This window comes from Hemiscyllium ocellatum, chromosome 1 (genome assembly GCF_020745735.1).
Source record: "Hemiscyllium ocellatum isolate sHemOce1 chromosome 1, sHemOce1.pat.X.cur, whole genome shotgun sequence".
Lineage (NCBI taxonomy): Eukaryota > Metazoa > Chordata > Chondrichthyes > Orectolobiformes > Hemiscylliidae > Hemiscyllium > Hemiscyllium ocellatum.
In genome coordinates, this window is record NC_083401.1 from 96,162,186 (window position 1) to 96,187,288 (window position 25,103).

General features: G+C 39.4%; 1 protein-coding gene across 2 annotated transcripts in view; it reads right to left on the reverse strand.

The window, feature by feature from the left end:
- The window catches only part of fip1l1a (FIP1 like 1a (S. cerevisiae)), a 99,668-nt gene that overhangs the window by 4,240 nt on the left and 70,325 nt on the right, over positions 1-25,103 (reverse strand). For both annotated transcript variants that reach the window (XM_060824210.1, XM_060824200.1), the window contains exons 13-14: positions 22,448-22,503; positions 20,821-21,064 (exon numbers count right to left, since the gene is read on the reverse strand). In XM_060824210.1, the coding sequence (XP_060680193.1) occupies positions 20,821-21,064; positions 22,448-22,503 (300 nt within the window). The remainder of the gene's footprint in view (positions 1-20,820; positions 21,065-22,447; positions 22,504-25,103) is intronic.

Consider the following 25,103-nt stretch of genomic DNA (forward strand, 5'->3'; position numbering starts at 1 on the left):
ACCAACTCGTCATAACCACTCTTTAAATTACCAAGCAATTTAGATGCAGTCCATTAAACCCATTTGTAACTTTACAATTTTTGTTAAAGAAAGAAAAATCTGTTGGGCTGCACCTTGTACCTTTTTCCTAAAAGCAAAAGGTACGAGGTCTTCTCTAAAACTTATTTTTGGGTTACCTGAAGTCCTTTTCATCATTTTAATGTACGATAATTTGGTGATTCAAAACTAAGTTACTGAAGCCAATAGAGAAACAAAATGAAGCACATTTCCATTACATGCCTAATAGTACTACTGCACTGCTACCGATAACAAAAACATAAATACAATGAACAAAAGGAATAAATGGTAAAGCCTGAATTTCAGGTAGGGACGCAACATTTTGAAAGTAATAAATGCATTTAAAGAAAAATTTAAGATAACAATGAAATATAGCGTTCCCTAGTGTACTGATGGGCAACTCTGGTCAAAGTGTTTCAAGTCCAGAAACAGTCCAGAGACTATGATTCATAGAAAGTAAAACATGTTTCAGACATCAAGAATGTTGAGTGTTTGAAGGAAACGAACTTGTAAGAGCTGACTCTTACATGTGGCTGAGAGCATTCACAAGCATGTAAAGCTGCCAGAAAGCTTTAAGAATGCCAGAAGTAGTAAACAGCATTGACACTCAATGAAAAGGCATATTCTCACAATTAGCAAAAAAAAGCCTACATACATTTCCTATTAGAAATACTTTGGCTAAAATGTAGTCATTAATTCATTTATCAAACATTAGATCATCACTGCTGAAAGGAAACCAATAATTTACTGATTATGGAACATCTTAATGCTGGCAACAGAACAACATTTCAACTTTCTCTGGAGGAATATAAACTCACTTTGTAAAACCATACTAAGTAGGCAGAAGAAAATATTTAAATCATTCACAGGGACAGCAAATCTCAGAACACTTTGTCAAATTATAATAGTCTAAGTTTAGTTTTAAAAATATATTTTTTAAAAAAAACTAAATGGTCTCAAGGCTATTACCATTCCTGATTTAACATGCATAATGAAGGAAGATTAGAGATTGTGAACCATAGAACCTATTCTATATGCATCTACTTGCAATAAATGGTAATGGAAGAATTCTGGTCAAAACTATTTTGTGGATAGATTACTTTCATGTCATGACCTAAACAAACTGTTTTTTGATGTCAGAGATTTTCAAAAACCACTATTTTTGCAGTCAGAAGTAAAGCAAAACATGTGGAAGTTGGAAATCTGAGGGGAAAGATTTAAAAGAGACCAAAGAGGCAACTTTTTCCACGCAGATGGTGGTGCTTGTATGGAACGAGCTGCCAGAGGAAATGCTGGAGGCTGGTACAATTATAACATTTAAAAGGCATCTGGCTGGGTACATGAATAGGAAGGGTTTAGAGGAATATGGGTCAAATACTGGTAAATGGGACTAGATTTATTTAGGATATCTGGTCGGCCTGGACGAGTTGGACCCAAGGATCTGTTTCTGTGCTGCACACCATCTCTATGACCATCTCAGAGATGCAAAGACACAAACAAGAGAGAGGTAAAAGCTGAAGTGAACACAAGTTAAAAGTAAGCAGGAAGAGAGAAGCAAAGTTTTATTTCTGTCTTGTACTGATGAGGAGCAATTTGCAATTGCTTTTTTCACCTACAGTGATAGTACACTCAAAAGTTTGAGAACCTTTTTGTTTTACAAGCGTACGTTTTGTTTAGTTGACTGGTATCAGGCAAGGTCCCCAGTGAAATTACAAGGACCTCCTCTCAACCACCAACTGCACAAATTAAAGGACAGACCATTCCTATCCAAAAGTTAACAGCTGGTAAATATCAGAAACTGTAAACACAGTGCCACCAGTTGCAGAGAGGTTCAAGCAACTGTCATTCTCCATGGTAACATGGGTTCGTGCTAAAGATTTAAGGATGAGGAAGCAATGGGAGACTGCTGAGCTAACCTTCTGTGACTGTAAGATGGAGATGCTAACTGAACAATGTGGCAGCATGATACTACTTTGGAGCTTTACCACTTGTGTAATCTAAAAAGACACAAGTTTATTAATTGTCTTAATAATCCATTGAAGTTCATAAAGGTAAAGGTAAAGTCACCATAGTACCCAGAGGAGCACAGGACTGCTGTCTCAGTAGAAAGAGATGACTGGTGATGATTTAACCCGAAGGCCACCGTGTGTTAGGCAAGAATTAAGATTGAGAAGATGACCTCATGGTGACCTCAGTCAATATAGGAATTGAATGTGCGCTGTTGGTGTCATTCTGCATCACAAACCTGCTGTCCAGATAACTGAACTAACCAACGTACAACTGCACTGAAGCAACTTACTATAAGTAAAGAGAAAATTTCACAAGTTATCACTTACGATACCATCTTAGGTACAAAGATATCTAGGTACAGAAACTACTATTGCTCCAACTTTTAAAAGCTAGCTACATTAATGGGCTCAGAGCAGACAACCCTTCTCCAAGTTTATAACACTTGTGTTGAAAAAGAGACATGGCAAAACATATCCTTCCTAACAGCACATCTCGTAACACAATATTTAATCCCTTGTCCCTCTATTCAGTTGAAATCCTCTCTATTTCCCTAGTTATATCATTGGCTAGAACTAGACCCAACAATGCTCATGTGGAGCCTGGGCCATCAGTACAAATCCTACTTAGTTCAGGACTGGTACCAGTGTCCCAGAAACTAATTAAATCAAAGCAATATACTGATGTTGGAGGTCTGAAGAGTCATACCAGACCCGAATCTTAACTCGGTTTCTCTCTCTCCCCAGATGCTGGCAGGCCTGCTGAGTTTCTCTTATACTCTGTTTTTACTTTATGAACTAATTCCTTTCTTATCTATATAGTCTGAGCTTGCTAGATATCCCCGAAATGGCAAGAAGAAACAAAGCCACTGCTTCCGCACCCAACAGGCTGCATTCCCCAGCCACCAGTTCTACCCCTCGCCATGCCAACCACCCGATGGCCCAGGAAAACACCCCAGCCTATTCAGCTCAAATCCTCCAAGTCTGGCAACATCCTTGTAAATCCAAAAGATATGTCACGCAAATGTCACAATTCTATGAGACTTCTCTCCTTTTCAACTGATAAACAACAACACCCCAGTTGTTGGTTTGGCAGCTCTTCAACAACTATTCGCAGAGCTTTCTAGGTTTTAGAGCCCATTCAGTCAGTTTGCGCATGGCCATCATGAGCACCTATCATTCTGTCAAACAGAAAAACTGACCCCTTCCCAAGTATAATTGCATCTTGTCAAAAGAATGCAGTGTGTTCCCTTTCTTCCTACCCATTTTCTTCTTGCAGCAGTGTGTGGGCCTCAACACTCTAGCTAAACTATTTATAGCACTTATCAGTATGCAACCACACGATGCCCAGATCTTAACTTTCTACATATTGGTACTGCTTCCAAATCAAAGTTCACAAGGTTAAATGGACCAGTATTTCTTATTATAAAAAAATTACAATTGTTGAAAACTCAAATATTCAAAAAAATTGCAGATTCCATAGATCTTTCAAAAACTATAAAATTTTCTTTATTCTATTGCTTCTGGGTCAAAAGCCATCACACCACCGACCTCTATATTTTAGCAAATCAGAAGCTGTAAGTGAGGTTCATAGAGGTGTCATGGACTTGGTGGCTGCATAGTCAATGAGAGACTGCCATTGACTTGTCCAGGAATGCCAAACAATATTGAATGCTATCCAGGCAAATAAGTAGCTAGTGTTAGGCCTCTCCTGTGATCAAGGACAAAGAGAAGGCAGAAATCTTGCCTACTTATAACTGCTAACCAATGATTGGCTAGTGGCTCATTTGAATAGCAGCAGCACTGTGGAGGCTTTGGCTGCAACAATATCGAATAAGGTACAGGAAGCAATGGTCAGTTAAGGAAGGAAAAATTCTGATGGGATGGGAAGAGTTGTCAGAGGTATTAGAAGCTGGGGTAGCTGGGTGGTTCTTAGCAGCCTTTCCTTTCAAACATCCTTGTTATCAGAAATTAAGTGGAACATGGGACCCCACCTCCATGAGACACCATAAACAAGCAGCACAATTTTACCTGTTGGGCATGCTGATTGACAAATCTATCACAGTCGATTCCAGCTGCAGGCTAACACTCACTAAGGGCTCACTGTCCTCAGGTGGCAGGATGACAATAAGTCCAACCATGGCCTTCCCATCACTAACTCAATTCTGATAGAACTGGGGAGGCAGCAGGGTTCAGGCACCGTGCCATCCCACTTTATTAAATACCCAACCCACGAATGGAGCTTGAGTATTCATACCCATGAAATCAGTAGCTATTTGCTATAAAACATATTAAATATTTTTGCAAATATGAGACTCTGAAATGCTGTGTTATTTTGACAATATAGTATACTCAACTCTTTAGCCCTGCATAGTTTTTAAAGGGTTATACTAAACTGCAAGGCCATTTACAGTAAGAAGGCTGTGTCAGATTAGATTAGATTTGTTGCAGGAAACACAGTCCTGTTAACAGTCAGATAAAAATGTTGCAACGGTTCAGCTCACCTGGTGCTGCTACCCCAGACAAAAATCTCTCTTTGAGGCGAAGGGTGAAAAGACACAAAAGTGAGTGGAACTTCTAGTCATGGATGAATTGTGTTTTCCAAAGCAATTATATTCTTCTCAACTCATTACATCTTCATGTGGGGGTTGACAATACATTCTGTTCTTCGCCAGGACCTTTGAAGTCCAAAATTTAGGCACAATATTTACAAGTTACCCAGACCGCACTTCACTCTCTGCAATGCAGGAGTGATTCTGCTCATCACCCTCACACACCGGGATGCAAGAGACTATGGTAAATTTATCTTCATGCCTTAGCGATGCCTTGCTAGAGGTTCTCCTGGAGGATGCTCAATAAAGGAGGCAGGTTCTTTTTCCTGACTGAAGACAAACGAGTCACAGGTTGCTATGGTGGTCATGTCAGCTCAAGAGAACCCAGCTTCAGTGCTGCAGGAGGATTAATGATCTGCTGTGTTCTGCAGGGGTATGTACTACTGTCTATTCAATGTTGCCATACTTCTATGGAGTGACAGACAGTAGCACTGTAAAGCTGCTACTGCAGAGGATAGTCAAACAGGCTATTAAATACCTCAGGTCAGTCATTTCAGTACAGTTACCAATGCAGCACTATCAGGACCACAGTGCTGCTGCTACTCATATCTGCCAAGGTTTACATTTAAAACATAATCTAGCTACAACACTCAGCAGCTCATGCACTGATCAGGCAGTAATATATGAGACATATATATCATACAATTTGTCAAAGACTTGCATGGAACAAGAACACAAACACAAAATTTGTCGTTTGAGTAGTCAGAGTGCAGTCCCATTTGCCTGGCCCTGTCAGGTTTACGTCAGCCTGTATGGCTGCCTTGCTTGGAAGGGTGTATTCACCCAGTCAGGCTCCAGTCCTCACATTAAGTATTTAACAACAAACAAAATTATATAAGACAGATTATTCATGAACTGATCAACATGGATTTCGCTCCTAACAACATCAACATTTACAAAGGAAATGCTTGAGTTATGTTGGCTTATAGAATCTCTACAGTGTGGAAGTAGGCCCTTCAGCCCAACAAGCCCACAATGATCCTCCAAAGAGTAACATACCCAAACCCATTCCCCTACCCTATTACTCTACTTTTAACCCTGACTAATGCACTTAACTTACATATCCCTGAATACTATGGGCAATTTAGAATGGCCAATTCACCTAACCTGCACATAGAGTCATAGAGATGTACAGCATGGAAACAGACCCTTTGGTCCATCCAGTCCATGCCGACCAGATATCTCAACCCAATCTAGTCCTATCTGCCAGCACCCGACTCATATCCCTCCAAACCTTTCCTATACATATACCCATCCAAATGCCTCTTAAATGTTGCAATTGTACCAGCCTCCACCACTTCCTCTGGCAGCTCATTCCATACACATACCACCCTCTGTGTGAAAAAGTTGCCCCTTAGGTCTCTTTTATATCTTTCTCCTCTCATCCTATGCCCTCTAGTTTTGGATTCCCCCATCCCAGGGAAAAGACTTTGTCTATTTATCCTATCCAAGCCCTTCATCATTTTATAAACGTCTATAAGGTCACCCCTCAGTATCCGATGCTCTAGGGAAAACAGGTGGAAGTGAGGACTGCAGATGCTGGAGATCAGATTCCTGATGAAGGGCTTTTGCCTGAAATGTCGATTTTCCTGCTCTTCGGATGCTGTCTGACCTGCTGTGCTTTTCCAGCACTATTCTGATCTTGGCTCCAGGGAAAACAGCCCTAGCCTATTCAACCTCTCCCTATAGCTCAAATCCTCCAACCTTGGCAACATCCTTCTAAATCTTTTCTGAACCCTTTCAAGTTTCACAACATCCTTCCGATAGGAAGGAGACCAGAATTGCATGCAATATTCCAACAGTGGCCTAACCAATGTCCTGTACAGCCGCAACATGACCTCCCAACTCCTGGACTCAATACTCTGACCAATAAAGGAAAGCATACCAAATGCCTTTTTCACTATCCGATCTACCTGCGACTCCACTTTCAAGGAGCTATTAACCTGCACTCCAAGGTCTCTTTGTTCAGCAACATTCCCTAGGACCTTACCATTAAACATATAGATCCTGCTAAGATTTGCTTTCCCAAACTGCAGCACCTCATATTTATCTAAATTAAACTCCACCTGAACTCCTCAGCCCTTTGGCCCATCGGATCAAGATCCCGTTGTAATCTGAGGTAACCTTCTTCGTTGTCCACTACACCTCCAATTTTGGTGTCATATGCAAACTTTGTAACTATACCTCTTATGCTCGCATTTATATAAATTAAGAATAGTGGTGGACCCAGTACTGATCCTTTTAGCACTCCACTGGTCACAGGCCTCCAGTCTGAAAAACAACTGTCCTCCACCACCCTCTGCCTTCTACCTTTGAGCTAGTTCTGTATCCAAATGGCGAGTTCTCCCTGTATTCCATGAGATCTAAACTTGCTAACCAGTCTCCCATTGAGAACCTTGTCGAACACCTTACTGAAGTCCATATGGATCATATCAACCGCCCTGCTCCCATCAATCCTCTTTGTTACTATTTCAAAAAAAGTCAATCAAGTTTGTGAGACATAATTTCCCATGCATGAAGCCATGTTGACTATCCCGAATCAGTCCTTGTCTTTCCAAATACATGTACATCCTGTCCCTCAGGATTCCCTGCAACAACTTGCCCACCATCGACATCAGGCTCACTGGTCTATAGTTCCCTGGCTTGTCCTTACCACCTTTCTTAAATAGTGGCATCACGTTAGCCAATCTCCAGTCTTCCAGCACCTCACTGTGACTATCAATGATACAAATATCTCAGCAAAGGGCACAACTATCACTTCTCTAGCTTCCCACAGAATTCTAGGGTACACCTGATCAGATCCTGGGGATTTATCCACTTTTATGCATTTCAAGACATCCAGCACTTCTTCCTCTGTAATATCGACATTTTTCAAGATGTCACCATTTATTTCCCTACGTTCTATATCTTCCATGTCCATGATATGCAAAGTAATGAATGCTAAACAAGATTCCAATGGAAGAAGTCAGGAAATCTGATTTTCCTGAATATTTCTGAGAATGTAACTGTAAAACTTGAACTCTCAATTGGGAAACTGAAGTTTTGCCTGTGCCCAATTAAGTTCCCCTGTTCACCGTTCTAAAAGCCCGAAGTAGGCCTGGAAGATTCTGATCCCTCATTCATGCTTTCATTATTTCCAGACTCTATTCATACATGTCCATGCACCTCTGGACCCATTAGGAATTGCAGTCAAGCAATGTCTTGATATAAACTTCTCATATTGGTCTTCAAATCACTCCGAAGCTCTGTAGTTTCCTCAAACTGCACCCTTTCCACCGTATGTGTGCTCCTGTATTTTGATTTCTTGTGAACTCCAATTTTACGAGCTCCATCACTGGTTGGCATGTCTTCAACTGCCTAGGGCCCAAACTCTGCCATACCCTCCCTTTGCCTCTCTATCTCCCTTTTCTCCTTCAAAACTTTTTTGATCAAAATTTTGGTCATTAATCTAATATCTTATGTACCTCAGTGTCATATTAGATTTTTAGTGCCCTGTGAAGTGTTTAAAAATGTTCATTACATTAAAGGTGTTATATAAATATAAGCTGTTTTGATGTGAACCGCAGTGATTTTGCTGCCAATCAATAATGGAAAGTAATTTCAATAAAGTACTAAAATATTGTGGTGGAGAAAATTGAGTACACGCAGTCCTTGTTATCCGTGGGCATTAGGGGTATGGACTTCCTGCGAATAACAAAAATATTCAAAACCACTCCGATGTATTGAAGAGGACTGTGCAATATTTTTTGGGACAGGTCAAGACAGGGAAACCGAGAGAAAAAAGGCGTATGGGGCTGACCTTGCAAATACATTGATCGTCAGGTAGAAACTCAGCACATAATAAATGTAACTAAAAAGAGCTCACCTTCCTCTTGGAATTAATTACATTGAATGCATACTAGAATACAGACAATAGCTTTTTAAAAAAAAATAATATTTTGAGAAATATTTAGAAAACACACTGGTTTTCTTAGCTGGAATATCAATATACTGTGAGGACAATTGTCTCAGTATCTCTTAACTCTGCTCACGGTGTTGAACATGCAGGAACAGTCAAAATTGGGAGACTCTTTTCATTGCAAACTGTGTAATAGGAAGTTTACCTTGTGCATTCAGTTATGCTTTCACAAACAATACACAAAGAAATATGTTATGTGCAACACTGATTCTATTTCCCAGCATTTCTAGGTTGCAAAACACAATTTTGACAGAACTGTCTGAAGGGATAATTGGGGCTGCTTTTATAATCCATTAACTTGAAGCACCAACAGCCAGACAGAACAGGACTGCATTGCAGCAAAAAGACTAAATGTTGTAATGTTGGAGAATGAAGCAAAGTTCAAACCTTATTGTGCCTCAGAAATAAGACATCAATGTCTATGAGAAGCCCTCAACTCTCACTGTACAACTATTTTTTCACCTACCCCTCTCTATCCCCCATTGTGTCTTGCTACAATCTCAAAAAGCCAGTACTGTGAAATGAGCAGGGTGCACGCACAAGGCAACAAAGTCCAAAATTTTAACAGGTCAAAGTGAAGTCGAAGTTCCTGGGAATATTCTTGATGAATGCATCTGTTCTGACAGCAGCTCAATGTGGGCTCTGAATTAACCTCTTCCAAAAAACAACTAAGTCTGCCGTCTTCACAGCTTGCAAACAGACCATTTGCAGCTCAGTGCTATGAATCAGTCACATTAATACCATGCATATGGGGTGAAGGTATGTAAAGTGTACATATCAGTCAGGACCACAATGCACCTCCATTATTCACACTTCCATTGCCTATAGGCAGAAAATTTCAAACGGTACATACTCCATCTAAATACTGTCTCTACCTTCATTAATGAGAAAGCTCTGGGGTATGAAGTGATTCACAGAAAACTTTAATCTTTCACATTGAAATAAATGATATGTGGTATAATTAATTTGTACTCATTATAAGTGTTATAATTTACATATGAAAATGTAGCATCTAGACCCATCAACTCTGAATTTCCGTTTCCAGTTTAAAGGTAATCCCTTTTTCTCCAGAGAACCTGACCCCCCCCTCAGTTAACGGAAGCACTTAATACACTAGATGCCATCTCAGCCCAAAGAACAGAGTGTTTCCTTGCTCGTATCTCCTTAATACCAGTTCCAATTGTATTTACTGCCTAACATTCACTTTACACAGAATCAAGCTCTATGATATAGCTCAACGGGAAAATCATAGTTTGGTACAAGATCAGTAATTCTAAAGTTGCAGCACGTAACATGAAGTCAACAACATTTTGCAGCTTCCTATCTTCACACTTGCACTGTAAGCCAGAGGCTTGGCTCATTTTTAAATGGCTTATCGTGGGCCTTTCAAACGTTCTTAGAAATTGCTGTGAGAAATCATCACTGTTCAGTTAATAAAAGAGCATTATGCCACTTTAAAAATATTTTTTGATAAAATAAGGTAAGTTTTTTTGCCATGGGATATGGTCATCATGAGGAAAGCCAGCATTTGTTCTCCAACTACCCTTGAACTGAGTGCCCTTGCTTCACCATTTCAGAGGAGAGCCAAGAGTCAAACTTCATTGCTGTAGGTCTGGAGTCACATTTAGACTAGACCAGAGAAAAATTGAATTTTCTTTCCTGAATCAGACAAGTTTTACAACAGATGGCAGTAATGGTGCCCATGAAACTAAGCTAGCTTCCAAACCCAGATTTATTAACAGAGTTAAAATTCTAATCAATGCTGTAGTGGGATTTGAACCTAATTCGCCATAGCATTTGTCTGGACCTCTGTGTTATGAGTCCAATGATATTATCACTCAAACCTGACCCCCTCCCCTCTTAAGTCTACCAGTCTTCATTAAAAACAAAATTATCTGTACTTCAAATTCATGTTACTCACCTTTGTTCTGCATCCCTTGATGCACTTATAAAATAAAACCCAGATTTTTAAAAGAAAATTGACACCACATCCACAATCTTGAGTGTGAACAGCTGCTAGATTTTTTTTAAACTTCCCTTTGTATGAAAAATGTCTAATGATTTCAATACTGAACAATCTAGCTCCAACTTTAAGGTTATGTCCCTTTGTCCTGGATTCTTCCACCAAGAAAATAACTATTTTATTGATCTTCATTGAATCACCTTACGGAGGTTCAAATATTCTGATCAGCATTACTGCATGTGACACTGATAGGTCAGAAATCTGCACTTTGATCTGGCAATGTTTAAAGGGATCTGACTTCCACTATATCATGCAGAAGAATTGCCACAGTGCAATAATTGGTGCACAGACCCACAAAGATGATCAGTGTAGAAAATACAAATACTTTATACTGCTGCAGCTGCTGTACAGTAAGTTTAAAAAGGTCAGTTTCTGAAAGTTAGTGAATTAATAGACAGATGGATGGGTAAGGGGGAGGTAGTTGAGCTTGAGTTGCAGAAGTGGAGGGGGGGTCAGAGGAGGGTGACAGTTATGCCAACTTTGGCATTGTGGGACAGTGGAGGGAGGTTGGGTTAGTCTGATTGGGTAGGAGGCACAGAGTCGTGTAGTTATCCACATGTCTTGCTAGGTTTGAATTTATCCAATCTTTCCCAGGGAGCTATCCAGAAAATTGCACAAAACTGTCCAAAGTTTCCAACTTTGTTTCAGAATCATGAACATTTGCGGAGGGTCTTAGGCAGCAGGGGCACTGCCTATTGGAATGTGAAACCTCCAGGACAATTCTCACATATGTCCCTGCACAAGGGCTTCCACAGGTTCCCAATGCACATCTTCAGACATACATTCAGAATCTCAACTCCCATACTCAATGTTCTCAGCAATGAAAGTTTTAAGGCAAGAGAGGAATAACTTAAAAATAACCCAAGGGGTAGCTTCTTCCACGCAAAGGCTGGTGCCTGTATGGGAATGAGCTGCCAGAGGAAGGTTGTGCCAGGTACAATTATAATATTTAAAATACATTTGAATGGGTATATGAATAGGAAGGGATTAGAGGGATTTGGGCTAAATACTGGCAAACAAACTGTCAGAGCTGACGAGTTGGACCAAAGGATCTGTTTCTGTGTTGTATGATTCTATATTGCAGGAACAGCCTGTATTAATACCACCATAACAAGTTTCTTTGTCAATGATTGTACAGTGCCATCACCAGTAACTGCACCTTTAAAAGATCATATGACTACTGAGCATAGTACCTGTTGATATAAAATCATGTTGGACAAGTCTTGCAAATGTAAACACTTCCTGATGTCATACTTCAGTAATGACACACGAGGAATCAATTACTTTGACGTTTTCTCACAGTTGAGAATCCACTTTACTTCAAGGCTTCTGTATGCCTTGTTTCAGCTTGGTTTTTCTTCCTGCACATCAGTTCTCCCAAATATAATGCTGAAGTTTCAAACTCTTGTCAGTACTGCTGAAGTCATGTGCATTCTGCTTTCAAATATAAAACTCTCAATTTTTGTGTGTTGAAAACCGTGTAATTAATTTCCTTAGAAAGTTTGTTAGAACTTTTCTTGGATGAGAATAATGCTTTACACTTCTCTTTTTAGATATTTAGCTAAGCAACACCAAAGTTTTTTCATCACTTGGCTGAAGCTTCAGGTTACCAACCCCAGGTAAAGAAATGGTATTTAAATTTTATCAACACAGCAGATAAAGAAAGGAAATGTTAATAGATTGGTTCAGTAAAAATTCTAGAAGGAGGAGAAATAGAAGAGAGAGAGAGAGAAATGAAACAGGAGCACATTTGGGATAAAGAACAAAAAAAATTATAAAGTAATGTAGTCCACATCTCCCACCAACTAAATTACAGCAGTAGTCACTTAAGCCAAACATAAAGTGCTTAATATCTGAACTCATTGAGTGTATTCCCCTTTGGCGCCCCCACAAGAGTGCTGTGCATCTCAAACTTTCCTACTTGTATTTTGAACACTGCTGTTTCAAACCCCAATTGTGTGTAACGTGACAGGATAACCACAAGTTCATAAAAAGCCAACATTGCTTTTGGTGTTCAGCAGTAATTTTAACTGCTTACTTTGAATTAGATTTTTCCTAAAATAGTTGAGAAACACAAAATCAATTTTGGTTTTACTCCAAAAACAAACTATTCAATTTGAGATTTAAACATTTTATCATCAACTGTGGGGCTGGATTTTGCCATGGACTTTAGGGCCACTACACTGACAGCAAACATGGCATCACAATGATACATGCTAGCACACTGTACCCCTAATTCCACCCTGGGCGATGCAAACTGTCCCACCCGTCCTGATGCAACTCCCTCTATTTTTGTCACCACATTGTTACCCATTCTGCCATCACAGCAAGGGGAAAATTCAGCAGTATGGTATGAAAAACTAGTGTTTTGTCAGGCAGCAATCCTAATAGACCTTTTTGTGAATATTGTTCAGGTTTCTAAACATTATGCCTTAGAAAAAAATAAATCTGACCATAATCCAATAAAAAAAAATCAGAAAAAGTCAGAAAAATACCTTTGGGCCATTAATGCAATCATCTAAAGGCAGAAATAAACTTGCTTGAGACGGAATCTGTTTTAAGATTTTGAATACCTACCAAAAAAAATTACAAAGCCTCAAGTCTGTATCATGAATCTCACGTATTATCCTTAAAATGCCTTGAATCCTGTGCTCTTTTTCCTAGTGTGCTCTCTTCAGTAGATGTAGATAATATCCTTAAGTTTTTAATATTAATCTTCCTATTTTACCTGACATCTGGAGCTCTTTTCCACCTTTTCTCTTATTTCCAACTCAGCTTTTACAAATTAAGGGCCTCTTACGTTTCTTCCCCAAGACATGTGGCAGCAGCTCTGGCACAGATGGTAAAAAATTCAACTTCATCCAAATGGAGCCCTCCTCCCCCATTTAGAATAATTTTGGCATCAGCACAGAGACTTTTTCTTGGCTGGTAATCATTAAAATTCATTTTGGCCAGCTATCAGTGACCAGCCCTCCTCCTGGCCCCTGCAAGTTACCCGACAAGCAGATGTCCTACATGCTCTAGTTCATTATGCTTTCACAGTATAATTTGTAACACACGCATACACACACACACACACACACACACACACACACACATACACACACACACAGCAGCTTTCTTTCTGGCTCCACAGTAAAAAGTACAAAATGCCCTCACACACTATCTGTATACCCAAAAAACACACCTAACGGCTGCAACCATTCAAATCAAACTGTACAGACGTATAAATGTTTATTCTGAATCTAAACCAGACCAGATTCCCTGCGAATTTTCTGCATATTCTTCAAGTTCCTGATACAGGAAATGATATAATGATAGTATTCTGCTCATATATCCCACAATTACATTTACAAAACTGTGAAAAACAAAATGAGAATTAAAAAGCCCAAGCGTAGGGAGAGGAGTAAACAAGTCTGTAATCAAAATGAGTTTTAATAATGTGAACATTCACAGAACAAAATGCCAGCGCCTCTGTGTATATAACACAATAACAACTCTGGAAATTGAATGGAAACACGTTGCACCAGATGACTGAAGACTTTGAGTCATAGGGCTGTGTGTTTCTCCATCACCTCTGACACTGCTTAAAATTGTCCCAACATTGGTTGCTGGACAGAATACTCCATTACAGATGAGAAGTAAAAGAAGTGCTACATTACTGCATACCTGGCAAGCCCATCTCTTCATTAACAGCACCATCTGAATTCATTATTTTATGACTGCAATATCATGAAACAGTTCTTTTTTAAAAAAAGAATGAGAAATACTGTTGATAAAAAGATTTCAATAGGATAAATTGAAAAAAATACTTCCTATGGTCATAGACACTGGTACAAGGAGCAATAATCGTAAAAAAATTATACGTAGGTATTATTGGGAGCGAAATCAGGCAGCAAGTCTCCGAGTAAACAATACTGAAAATCAGGAACTCTCTTCTCAGCAAAGATTGTGGATGCTAAGTCTACTGAAAGTTTTCAGTCATGTTTTTGTTTGGTATGTTCATCAAAAAAGAATTGAATAAGATCAAACTAAACAGAGCTGAAAAGTTACTTGGTAGTAAAGAAGTTCAATTTTAGTGAAAAACAGTCCTGTTGGAAGCTTTTCATCTTGAATTTATCAAGGCAGACACAATAATGCCAAAGGGGAAGGAGCTTCATTCCAAAAGATTATAATATTTGAACATATTCTTTGTGCTTGAAGAATGGGTACAATCGTCTTCTCATACAATCTCTGTGGTAACATCTTAACTAGCATCAGTATGCCAACCAATCAACACCCTTTCTTTGTAAAGCATATGTTGTTGCTCCTTTTGAGAGCTGGTATTCTTGCAACTAACCCGATCTGAGAAATGCAAGATGAAAAGTTTTGACCGTATGAATCGGTTTTCAAGAGTAATGATAGAATGGAAGAACAGACTTGCGTGATTGAATGATATACACCTTTTTATACACTTAGCATGAATAGAATTCTATCCATAAAGTAGTTTTATTCAATTTCAGGAGTTAGGTGCTCACATCAAGGACTTGAGCAAATATTAAAATGACACTAATGCATATGAGGGAGCATGGCACTATTAGAGGTGCAGTGACACAATAAAGCTGAGAGTCAGTCTGCTTGCTCAGGTGAATACACAAGATTCCATGGTATTATTTTAAAGAATAGTGGAGTTCCCCTGGTCTCCAGCCAAAGTTTATCGCTCAATACCAAAAACAGATGATTTGGCCATTATAAAATTGCTGTTTATGGGAGCATGTCTCGTGTACATCTGCTACCACATTTACACATAACAGCAACTACGGTCTTTTTTAAAAAAAGATTGGCTGCCAATGGTTTTGGGACATCTGTGGTTGTGAAAAGCATTTTTTATATTTATTCATGGGACATGGGTGTCACTGTTGGATCATCATTTATTGCCCATCCCTATTGCCCTTGAAGGTTGGGGTGAAATATCTTTTTGACCTAGAGCAGTCCATTTGGTGCAGACTTGCAATGCTGGGAGAAAATGAGTATTGCGGATGCTGGAGATCGGAGTCAAGAGTGTGGTGCTGGAAAAGCACAGCAGGTCAGGCAGCATCTGAGGAGCAGGAGAATCGACATTTCGGGCACAAGCCTTTCATAATGTTGTGGATGGAGTTCCAGGATTTTAATCTAATATATGAAAGGGTTTCTTTCAGGGATGCTCTGATTCACTTGAAAATTTGAAATGTTAAAACAAATGCACATTGATTTCATACCCAGTAATGATTAGGTCAATATACTTGAGGACATTAGAACAGGGCTTGGAGATGTCATGGCAGTGCTCCCATCTCTGGGCCAGAAGGTCTAGTTTCAATTCCCAGATGCGATGGGCATGGACTAAGTCATAACACATCCAAACAGATTGATTTAATAAAAAACAGCACACATACGTTAAAGATTCATACATTATGTAATTACCTCAAGTAGGAAAATCATCTTCAGTGTAAATATATCATTTTTATACCAACATCTCTCCCTAATTTGTTTTTTTTAAAAAAAAACAAGTATTTCCTCAGCTATCTAATTACATTTATAAACCTTAAAAATTAATTACCCCCAGAAACAAAAGTAGTTAGCTCGAAATCTTACTTTTAAAAGATCTGTTTGTGTCATGTCAGTGTTACTGCTAAAACTATTATGTATTATCTATTCTTAACGCCTGCAAGAAGAGTCGTAGAATCATAGAGATGTATAGCACATAAACAGACCCTTTGGTCCAACTTGTCCATGCTGACCAGATATCCTAAGCTAATCTAGTCCCATTTGCAAGCACGTGGCCCATATCCCTCTAACCTCTGACTATTCATATACCCATCCAGATGCCTTTTAAATGCTGTAATTGTACCGGCCTCCACCACTTCCTCTGGCAGCTCATTCCACACACGCACCACCCTTTGTGTGAAAACATTGCCCCTTAGGTCCTTTTTATATCTTTCCCCTCTCACCATATTCCTTTACTTCTTGACTCCTGCATCTCAGGGAAAAGATCTTGTCTATTTACCCTATCCATGCCCCTCATGATTTTATAAACCTCCACAAAGGTCACCTCTCAGCCTCAGATGCTCCATAGGAAACAGTCCCAGCCTATTCAGCCTCTCCGTGTAGCTCAAACCCTCCAACCCTGGCAACATCTTTGTAAATCTTTTCTGAACCCTTTTAAGTTTCACAACATCCTTCTGACAAGAAAGAGACCAGACCACACAATATTACAAAAGTGGCCTAACCAACATCCTGTACAGCCACAACCTGACCTCCCAACTCCTATACTCAATGCTCTGACCAATAAAGGAAAGCATACCAAACGGCTTCTTCATTATTCTATCTGCCTGTGACTCTACTTTCAAGGAACTATAACCTGTACTCCAAGGTCTCTTTGTTCAGCAACACTCCCTATGATCTTACCAATAAATGTATATATCCTACTAAGATTTCCTTTTCCAAAATGCAGCATCTCACGTTTATCTAAATTAAACTCCAACTGCCACTTCTTAGCCCATTGGACAAACTGATCAAGATCCCGTTGTAATCTGAGGTAACCTTCTTCGCTGTCCACTACACCTCCAATTTTGGTGTCATTTGCAAATTTACTAACTATGCCTCCTATGTTCACATCCAAATCATTTATAGAGATGATGAAAAGCAGTGGACCCAGCACCGATCCTTGTGGCACACAGCCGGTCACATACCTCCAATCTGAACAGAAACCTTCCACCACCATCCTGCATCTGTATCTAAATGGGTAGTTCTCCCTGTATTCCAAGAAATCTAGCCTTGCTTACCAGTCTCCCATGAGGAACCTTGTCGAATACCTTACTGAAGTCCATATAGATCATGTCAACTGCTCTGCCCTCATCAATTCTCTCTGTTATTTCTTCAAAAAACTCAATCAAGTTTGTGAGACATGATTTCCCACGCATAAAGCCATGTTGACTATCCCTAATGAGTCCTCGCCTTTCCAAATACATGTAAATCCTGTTCCTTAGGGTTCCCTCCAACAACCTATCCACCATCCATGTCAGGCTTACCGGTCTACAGTTCCCCGGCCTTTCCTTACCACCTTTCTTGAACAGTGGCACTACATCAGCCAACCTTCAGTCTTCCGGCACCTCACCGGTGACCATCAATGAACCAAATATCTCAGCAAGGCGCCCAGCAATCACTTCCCTAGCTTCCCACAGGGTTCTAGGGTACACCTGGTCAGGCCCTGGGGATTAATCCACTTTTATGTGTTTCAAGACAATCTGCACCTCTTTCTCTGCCATATGGATATTTTAGAAGATGTCACCATCTGTTTCTCCACATTCTATATCTCTCATGTCCTTCTCCACAGTAAGCCCTGATACAAAATACTCATTTAGCATTTCCCCTATTTCTTGTGGCTCCACAGTTCGGCTGCCTTACTGATCTTTGACAGGCCCTATTCTCTCCCTAGTTATCCTATCATCTTCACTGTATTCATAAAAACCCACTGGATTCTCTTTAATGCGATTTGCCAAAGCTATCTGATGTCCCCTTTTTTATCCTCCTGATTTCATTCTTAAGTATACTCCTACTGCCTTTCTACTCTTATGATTCATTAAATCCCCCCTGTTTATACCTGACATATGCTTCCTTCGTTTTCTTAACCAAAATCTCAATTTCCCCGAGTCATCCAGCATTCCCTACACCTACCAACCTTTCCTTTCACCCTAACAAGAATTTACTGTCTCTGGACTCTAGTTATCTCATTTCTGAAGACTTCCCATTTTCCAGTTGTCCCTTTACTTAGGAACATCTGCACTCAATCAGCTTTTGCAAGTTCCTGCCTAATACCGTCAAAATTAGCTTTCCTCCAATTTAGAACTTCAACTTTTAGATCTGGTCTATCCTTTTCCATCACTATTTTAAAACTAATAGAATGATGGTTGGAGGCCCCAAAGTGCTCCCCCACTGACACCTCAGTCACCTGCCCTACCTTATTCCCTAACAGTAGATCAAGTTTTGCACCTTCTCTAGTAGGTAGAAGGGCAGTGATCATCTTGTGAAAATACATCATTCATTCACCTTTTAATTTTGATCTTCCCCTCTAATTTTCTGCCAGTAGTCTTCACAGAAATTGTTTAATTTAACACATGATGTCTGTCTCAGCGAAAAGTAGGTCATTTAATCTCTCAAACTGGTTCTTCTGCCATTCTAAATCAGAACACAGCTGACATATACAGTGACTTGGCTGCTTGGATTCAGAATTGGTTTGCCCATCAAGGGCAAAGGGTAGTGGCAGAAGGGTGCTTTTCTGGCTGGAGGTCTCTGACTAGCACAGGGATCTATGATATATATAAATGACTTGGATGAAAATATAGATGGATAGGTTAGTAAGTTAGCAGATGATACAAAGATCAGTAGAATTGTGGATAGTGTAGAAGTTTGTCAAAGGATATGGCAGAGAAATGGCAGATGGAGTTTAATCTGGATAATTGAGAGGTGCTGCACTTTGGGAGTTCAAATGTTAGGGAAAATTAGATTGTTAATGGCAGGACCCTGAACAGCAGTGATGTACAGAAGGATCTTGGGATTCAGGTCTGTAGCTCTCTGAAAGTGGCCACACAAGTAGATGGGGTGGTAAAGAAAGTGTATGGTATGCTTGTCTTTATTGGGTGGGAAATTGAGTACAAGAGTCAGGATACCATGTTGCAGCTTTATAAGACTTTGGTTCAATTCTAGTTACCAAATTACAGGAAGGATGTGGAGACTTTGGAGAGGGTGCAGAAGAAGTTTACTAGGATGCTATAAAAACAGAAGTCGCTGGAAAAGCTCAACAGATCTGGCAGCATCTGTGGAGTGAAATCAGAGTTAATGCTTCGGAAAGGATCAGCAGACCCAAAATGTTAATTCTGATTCCTTGTCACAAATGCTCCCAGACTTGCTGATCTTTTCCAGCAACATCTGTTTTAGTTTCTGATTTACACCATCCGCAGTTCTCTTATTTACTAGGATACTGCCTGGATTAGAGGGTATGAACTATAAGGAGAGACCAGAAGAAGTCAGCTGTTTTCTCTGGAGTGACAGAGGCTGAGGGGAGACTTAATAAGTCTATAAAATTATGAGAGGTGTAAATAGGGTTGACGGTCAGAAACTATACCCCAGAGTTGAAATGTTTAATACTAGGGGGCATACATTTAAGTTTCTAGAGAGAGGGCGAGTTCAAAGTAGTTCTGAAGGGCAAGTTTTTTCCCCTCTACACAGAATGGTAGGAGTCTGGAACATGCTGCCAGGGGTGCTGGTCGAGGCAGATATGATAGGGGAGTTTAAGAGAAAATGCAAGAAGTAGAGGCACATGGAGCAAGGGCAGGCAGAAGGGATTAGTTTAATTTGACGTCATGTTTGGAACAACATCGTGGGCAGAAGGGTCGGTTCTTGTGCTGTACTGTTCTATGTTCTATATACTCCAACTCTATTTAGTCTTCCATTCATCAACTTCTAGTACTCTTATCTAACCAAAAAGCCTCCTAAGGTATTATTGAAGCCAATCCATGAGCAGTGAAATATAATGGTGCAGCCAAAGACAACAGGATCTGTCAGTTTGACACTCCAGTGAAATAAGAATTCTACTGTTGAAACATCTCATTGAAATCTATAATTTTACCACACATTCACTAGGAGCGTCGGTGCTATTTTAATTATATTGTTGCATCTGCATTTATCTTATTAAATACAAAGACCTTTTAAGAAGTGGGTGCATTTCACATGCCAATGTTAGTTATTTGTGACATAAAATAGTACTACCTCATTGGACGCTGTGGCCTAATCATAAGTGAGAGCATCAACACCCCTACTCTATACCAATCAACAGCTTCCTACAAGCCTTTAGGTCAGGTCTGATGTTCAGCAGTCAATATTTTTCTAAGGTCTGATGTTTAGCAGTCAATACTTTTCTAAAAGGTCCATGTAACAATACTCATTTACTAGCACGCCCAAACTAAATTGGAATGAAGTACAATTTAACAAGATCATACTAAAATTGTAAAAAGAAGCAATTCTCTTTCCTTAGTAACAAACATGCAAGTTAGAAGCTAACAATGTGTACGTTAATGGTACACAGTATATAGTTACACTATAAACATTATAGCCACAAACATTCCGACTTTTTCTTTTGAAGTAACTCACCCATTATAAACACTTGAACTCGGACTGCGGTCACGCTCTCGGTCATGGTCCCGTTCTCTGTCCCGATCTCGTTCTCTCTCCCTTGTGCGCTCTCGTTCCCGATCACGATCCCTGTCCCTCTCTCTCCGTGGGTAATAATCCCAATGCGATTGCTGTTGCTGTGATGGTTGCTTGTTGTTGTTATCAATTAAAGTACTCCAGGAAGATGAAACTGGGATATTGGGATACGTCAGATTAGCATAATCTGAAGGGAAGAGATGTGAAATAAGAAATATGGTGCAATATTACTACTTTCCACTGTCTATCAAACAATATGAAATGACAGATTGACAAAGATAATAACCACAAGACTGTGCCAAATTTATTGACCCAATGCTTGCATTAGTGGTACAGCTATCAAAAAAGCTAAAAGCTTGCATATTTCACTCTGTAGATTTTGAATTGTCTGGTGAATGTTAATTGCTTATCATCTCTATGGCTTGTAAAATTAATTTTAAAACAAGTGTAGAATTCTTTTGCCTCAGATTTTAATTTTTTGAAAATTAACCTAGAATTACAATGGATATTCAGTCTGAGCTGATACTGAAGCTCCATTTAAACTTCCTGCATCATTGCTCATCTAAACCCAACAGTACCATATTCTCCACGTTTGTCTAATTTTTCCTTAAATGCATTGAATATTATCTACTTCACCAACTCCATGTGACCACACCTTCTACATGTCTTTACAGGTTGCCACCCTGCATAGGTGACTTTGAATGGAAATCAAAGCATATTATTTTTGCTTACTAATTATTCTAAATTTCAGTGTAAAATCCTGTACACATCGAGTGGATGTACAACGAACAGCCTGCATTGTTTGTCTGCTCTTGCCTGCAAAATTTGGACCAACAAATCTAATAATATGTGGGTTAGCACTATGATAAGCGAAGATCATGTTTGTAAAAGTTCAATTATAAAATAAAGTCCTTAAGGCAAAGGAAACTGCCATCTCCATCTGTTTGTATTTATATGTATGACCTCTGAAATAACCGAGAAAAGCACTGTAGAAAAGGTCAGCTAAACTCATCATCACATTCACAGGCAAAGAGTGAATATGAATAGACAATAGATACAGCCTTGCCATCAACACCTATTTCCAGCAAACAATTTTATAGTCTACATGTAATAACAAAGCCATTAAGCAAAAGATGGTGCAGATCCTAAAAAGTAAACAGTCAGTTTTCAATCTACTTTGTCCACTTCCCTTAAATCAATCCTTCATCTAATTTGTTGTAATGAAAATAATGCTGATTTTAAAATTTTACATATCACAACAGGTATCGTAATTAATCATTAATGAAAGGAAAAATTAGCAATAAACAAGTGTAAATTTTTGGATCAGTTTCATCGGTCTTCTCAGCCAACAACCCTCAGTTACATCATTACCATTTAGCACTGAAATTAAGAAAAATACTTCTATGAAAAAAATTTTGGATCAAATTAAAAAAGATATAGAAAGATGTCACATTTGCACTCACTAATTTACAAAAGAAAAATATCCAAACATAAATTACTAGAATGTTCAGAAGTTTTTTCTTCAACTAACTCAAAATGTTTACAAGGCAAAGTAACAGGCAACACTTACCATTGCTTGCATAACCAAATGCAGCAGTAGTACGGTTGTTGTATGTTGGAGGTCCACTAGAAGTCACAAGACAAAAAAATTTTAATGACTGAAGTGTGACACCTACGTCACAAGAAAATAGAGATGCAACTGAACAATCAAAACAGCAATAGATTAATCACCAGATAAAATGCCAGCCTTACTAAAAGTACTGACATGGAAACTCAGTAGCAGGATCAGACAAACAAGCCTCTCACCTTGAGTGTGGTCAAAAACTTGTTTTGAAATGGCCATGTGAAACATGCTTAAGTAGTATTAACTTAGCTTCTAATGGGCACAACCTAACCCACCACATTCCCCACAATTTGGCATCAGTTATTAAATTGGAAATTTCTTCAGGGAGATACAGTGGTGCATGTTGCACCAAAAAGTATGCACAGGCATGATTCAGTTCTATCTGAAGTTACACATCATAACCATTGCTACAGCACAGTGTAGGAGTCTCAGAGGAGATGAACGTTACTGATCAATTCTCTCAGTATTCACTCTGACCGGTGAAGTACAGTTGCCCATGTGTTATGTTGAAAGATGCTATTTATAATGGTTTTGTAGCTTGCATTTGGCTATGTAGCCTTGATTTCAAAGCATTCAAACAGTAATTGAGATAAAAACAAAATGGACCCAATTTTAACTTAAATTGTGGACAGGTGTTAAATGAGTAAAATTCTTGTTCAAAGTCAAAACGTTGAACGGAGATCCAGGATATTCAACCAGCCTTGGGTTCCGCAAGACAACACAGCTAGTTCCACTTTCCCAATAGTCCAATTTTCTCTTGTGCAATTCCTTTTTGAAACACACAAATGAATCTGATTACTTCACATCACAGATCCTAGCTATTGCTGTTTGATAAAACTTTATCATATATAATATTTACAATATATGTTAATGATATAGAAGATGGTATCAGCAATAACATTAGCAAATTTGCTGATGATACTAAGCTGGGTGGCAGGGTGAAATGTGATGAGGATGTTAGGAGATTACAGGGTGACCTGGACAAGTTAGGTGAGTGGGCAGATGCATGTCAGATGCAGTTTAATGTGGATAAATATATGGTTATCCACTTTGGTGGCAAGAACAGGAAGGCAGATTACTACCTCAATGGAATGAATTTAGGTAAAGGGGCAGTACAGAGAGATCTGGGTGTTCTTGTACAACAGTCAATGAAGGCAAGCATGCAGGTACAGCAGATAGTGAAGAAGGTTAATAGCATGCTGGCCTTCATAACAAGAGGGATTGAGTATAGAAGCAAAGAGGTGTTTCTGCAGCTCTACAGGGCCCTGGTGAGACCACATCTGGAGTATTGTGTGCAGTTCTGGTCTCCAAATTTGAGGAAAGACATTCTGGCTATTGAGGGAGTGCAGCGTAGGTTCACGAGGTCAATTCCTGGAATGGAGGGATTACCTTACACTGAAAGACTGAAGCGACTGGGCTTGTATACCCTTGAGTTTAGAAGACTGAGAGGGGATCTGATTGAGACATATAAGATTATTAAAGGATTCAACACTCTGGTAGCAGGAAACATGTTTCCGTTGATGGGCGAGTACCGAACCAGAGGACACAGCTTAAAATTACGGGGTAGACCATTTAGGACAGAGATGAGGAGAAACTTTTTCACCCAAAGAGTGGTGGCTGTGTGGAATGCTCTGCCCCAGAGGGCAGTGGAGGCCCAGTCTCTGGATTCATTTAAGAAAGAGTTGGATAGAGCTCTCAAAGATAGTGGAATCAAGGGTTATGGAGCCAAGGCAGGAAGCGGATACTGATTAGGAATGATCAGCCATGATCACATTGAATGGTGGTGCAGGCTCGAAGGGCTGAATGGCCTACTCCTGCACCTACTGTCTACTGTCTTATCATGTTGCTATCAATTTTCTCGTCATGCAACTTTTTATGAGTATTTGACTTTTAAATCAATGGAATGTGTTTCTCTACCTTGTTAGCACTCAGCATTTCTCTCACCGCTTACCATCAGATCTTTGCTTGCTTATCCCTTTTTTCTCTCCCTGGGCTCCCTCTTCATGTATTCTACTCAACAGTTCACCACTCTCCCTGACCATCATCAGTACAAACACTCTTTCCAATCCATTTTCTCTTTTTATGAAGAGTCATCTGACTCAAAACTTTAAATTTGTTTTTCATTCCACAGATGCTGCAAGACCTGCTGAGTTTTAGATTTCCAGCATCCATTGTTCTTTGTTTTTGTCCAACAGCTTTGTCAAACTTTATCCCAAACTTCACCAAGGAGAAAAAAACACCAGTTCCACAAATGTATTCACTTAAATGACATGCTCTTAGTCCCTAAGGCATTTCTGTTAAGATTTTCCACTCCATCTCTAAAGTCTTCACATTCTTCCGAAAATGTGTTGCCCACAATTGCAAAAAATCCTCTAGTTGAGGTAAACCATTACTCCAGATGAGTTCATAGTAATTTCTTTACTTTTGCACTAGATGCTGCTATGTTGAAACCACTTTCCATAATCTGTGCACATATACACACACTCTAAAATTTTACTTTTTCAATTCTAATCCTCTTTCCTACCAAAACGTCCCACTTCAGATTTCTCTTCATTGAACTTCATTTACACATGCCCATCTTTCTACCAGTCTATTCTCTGTT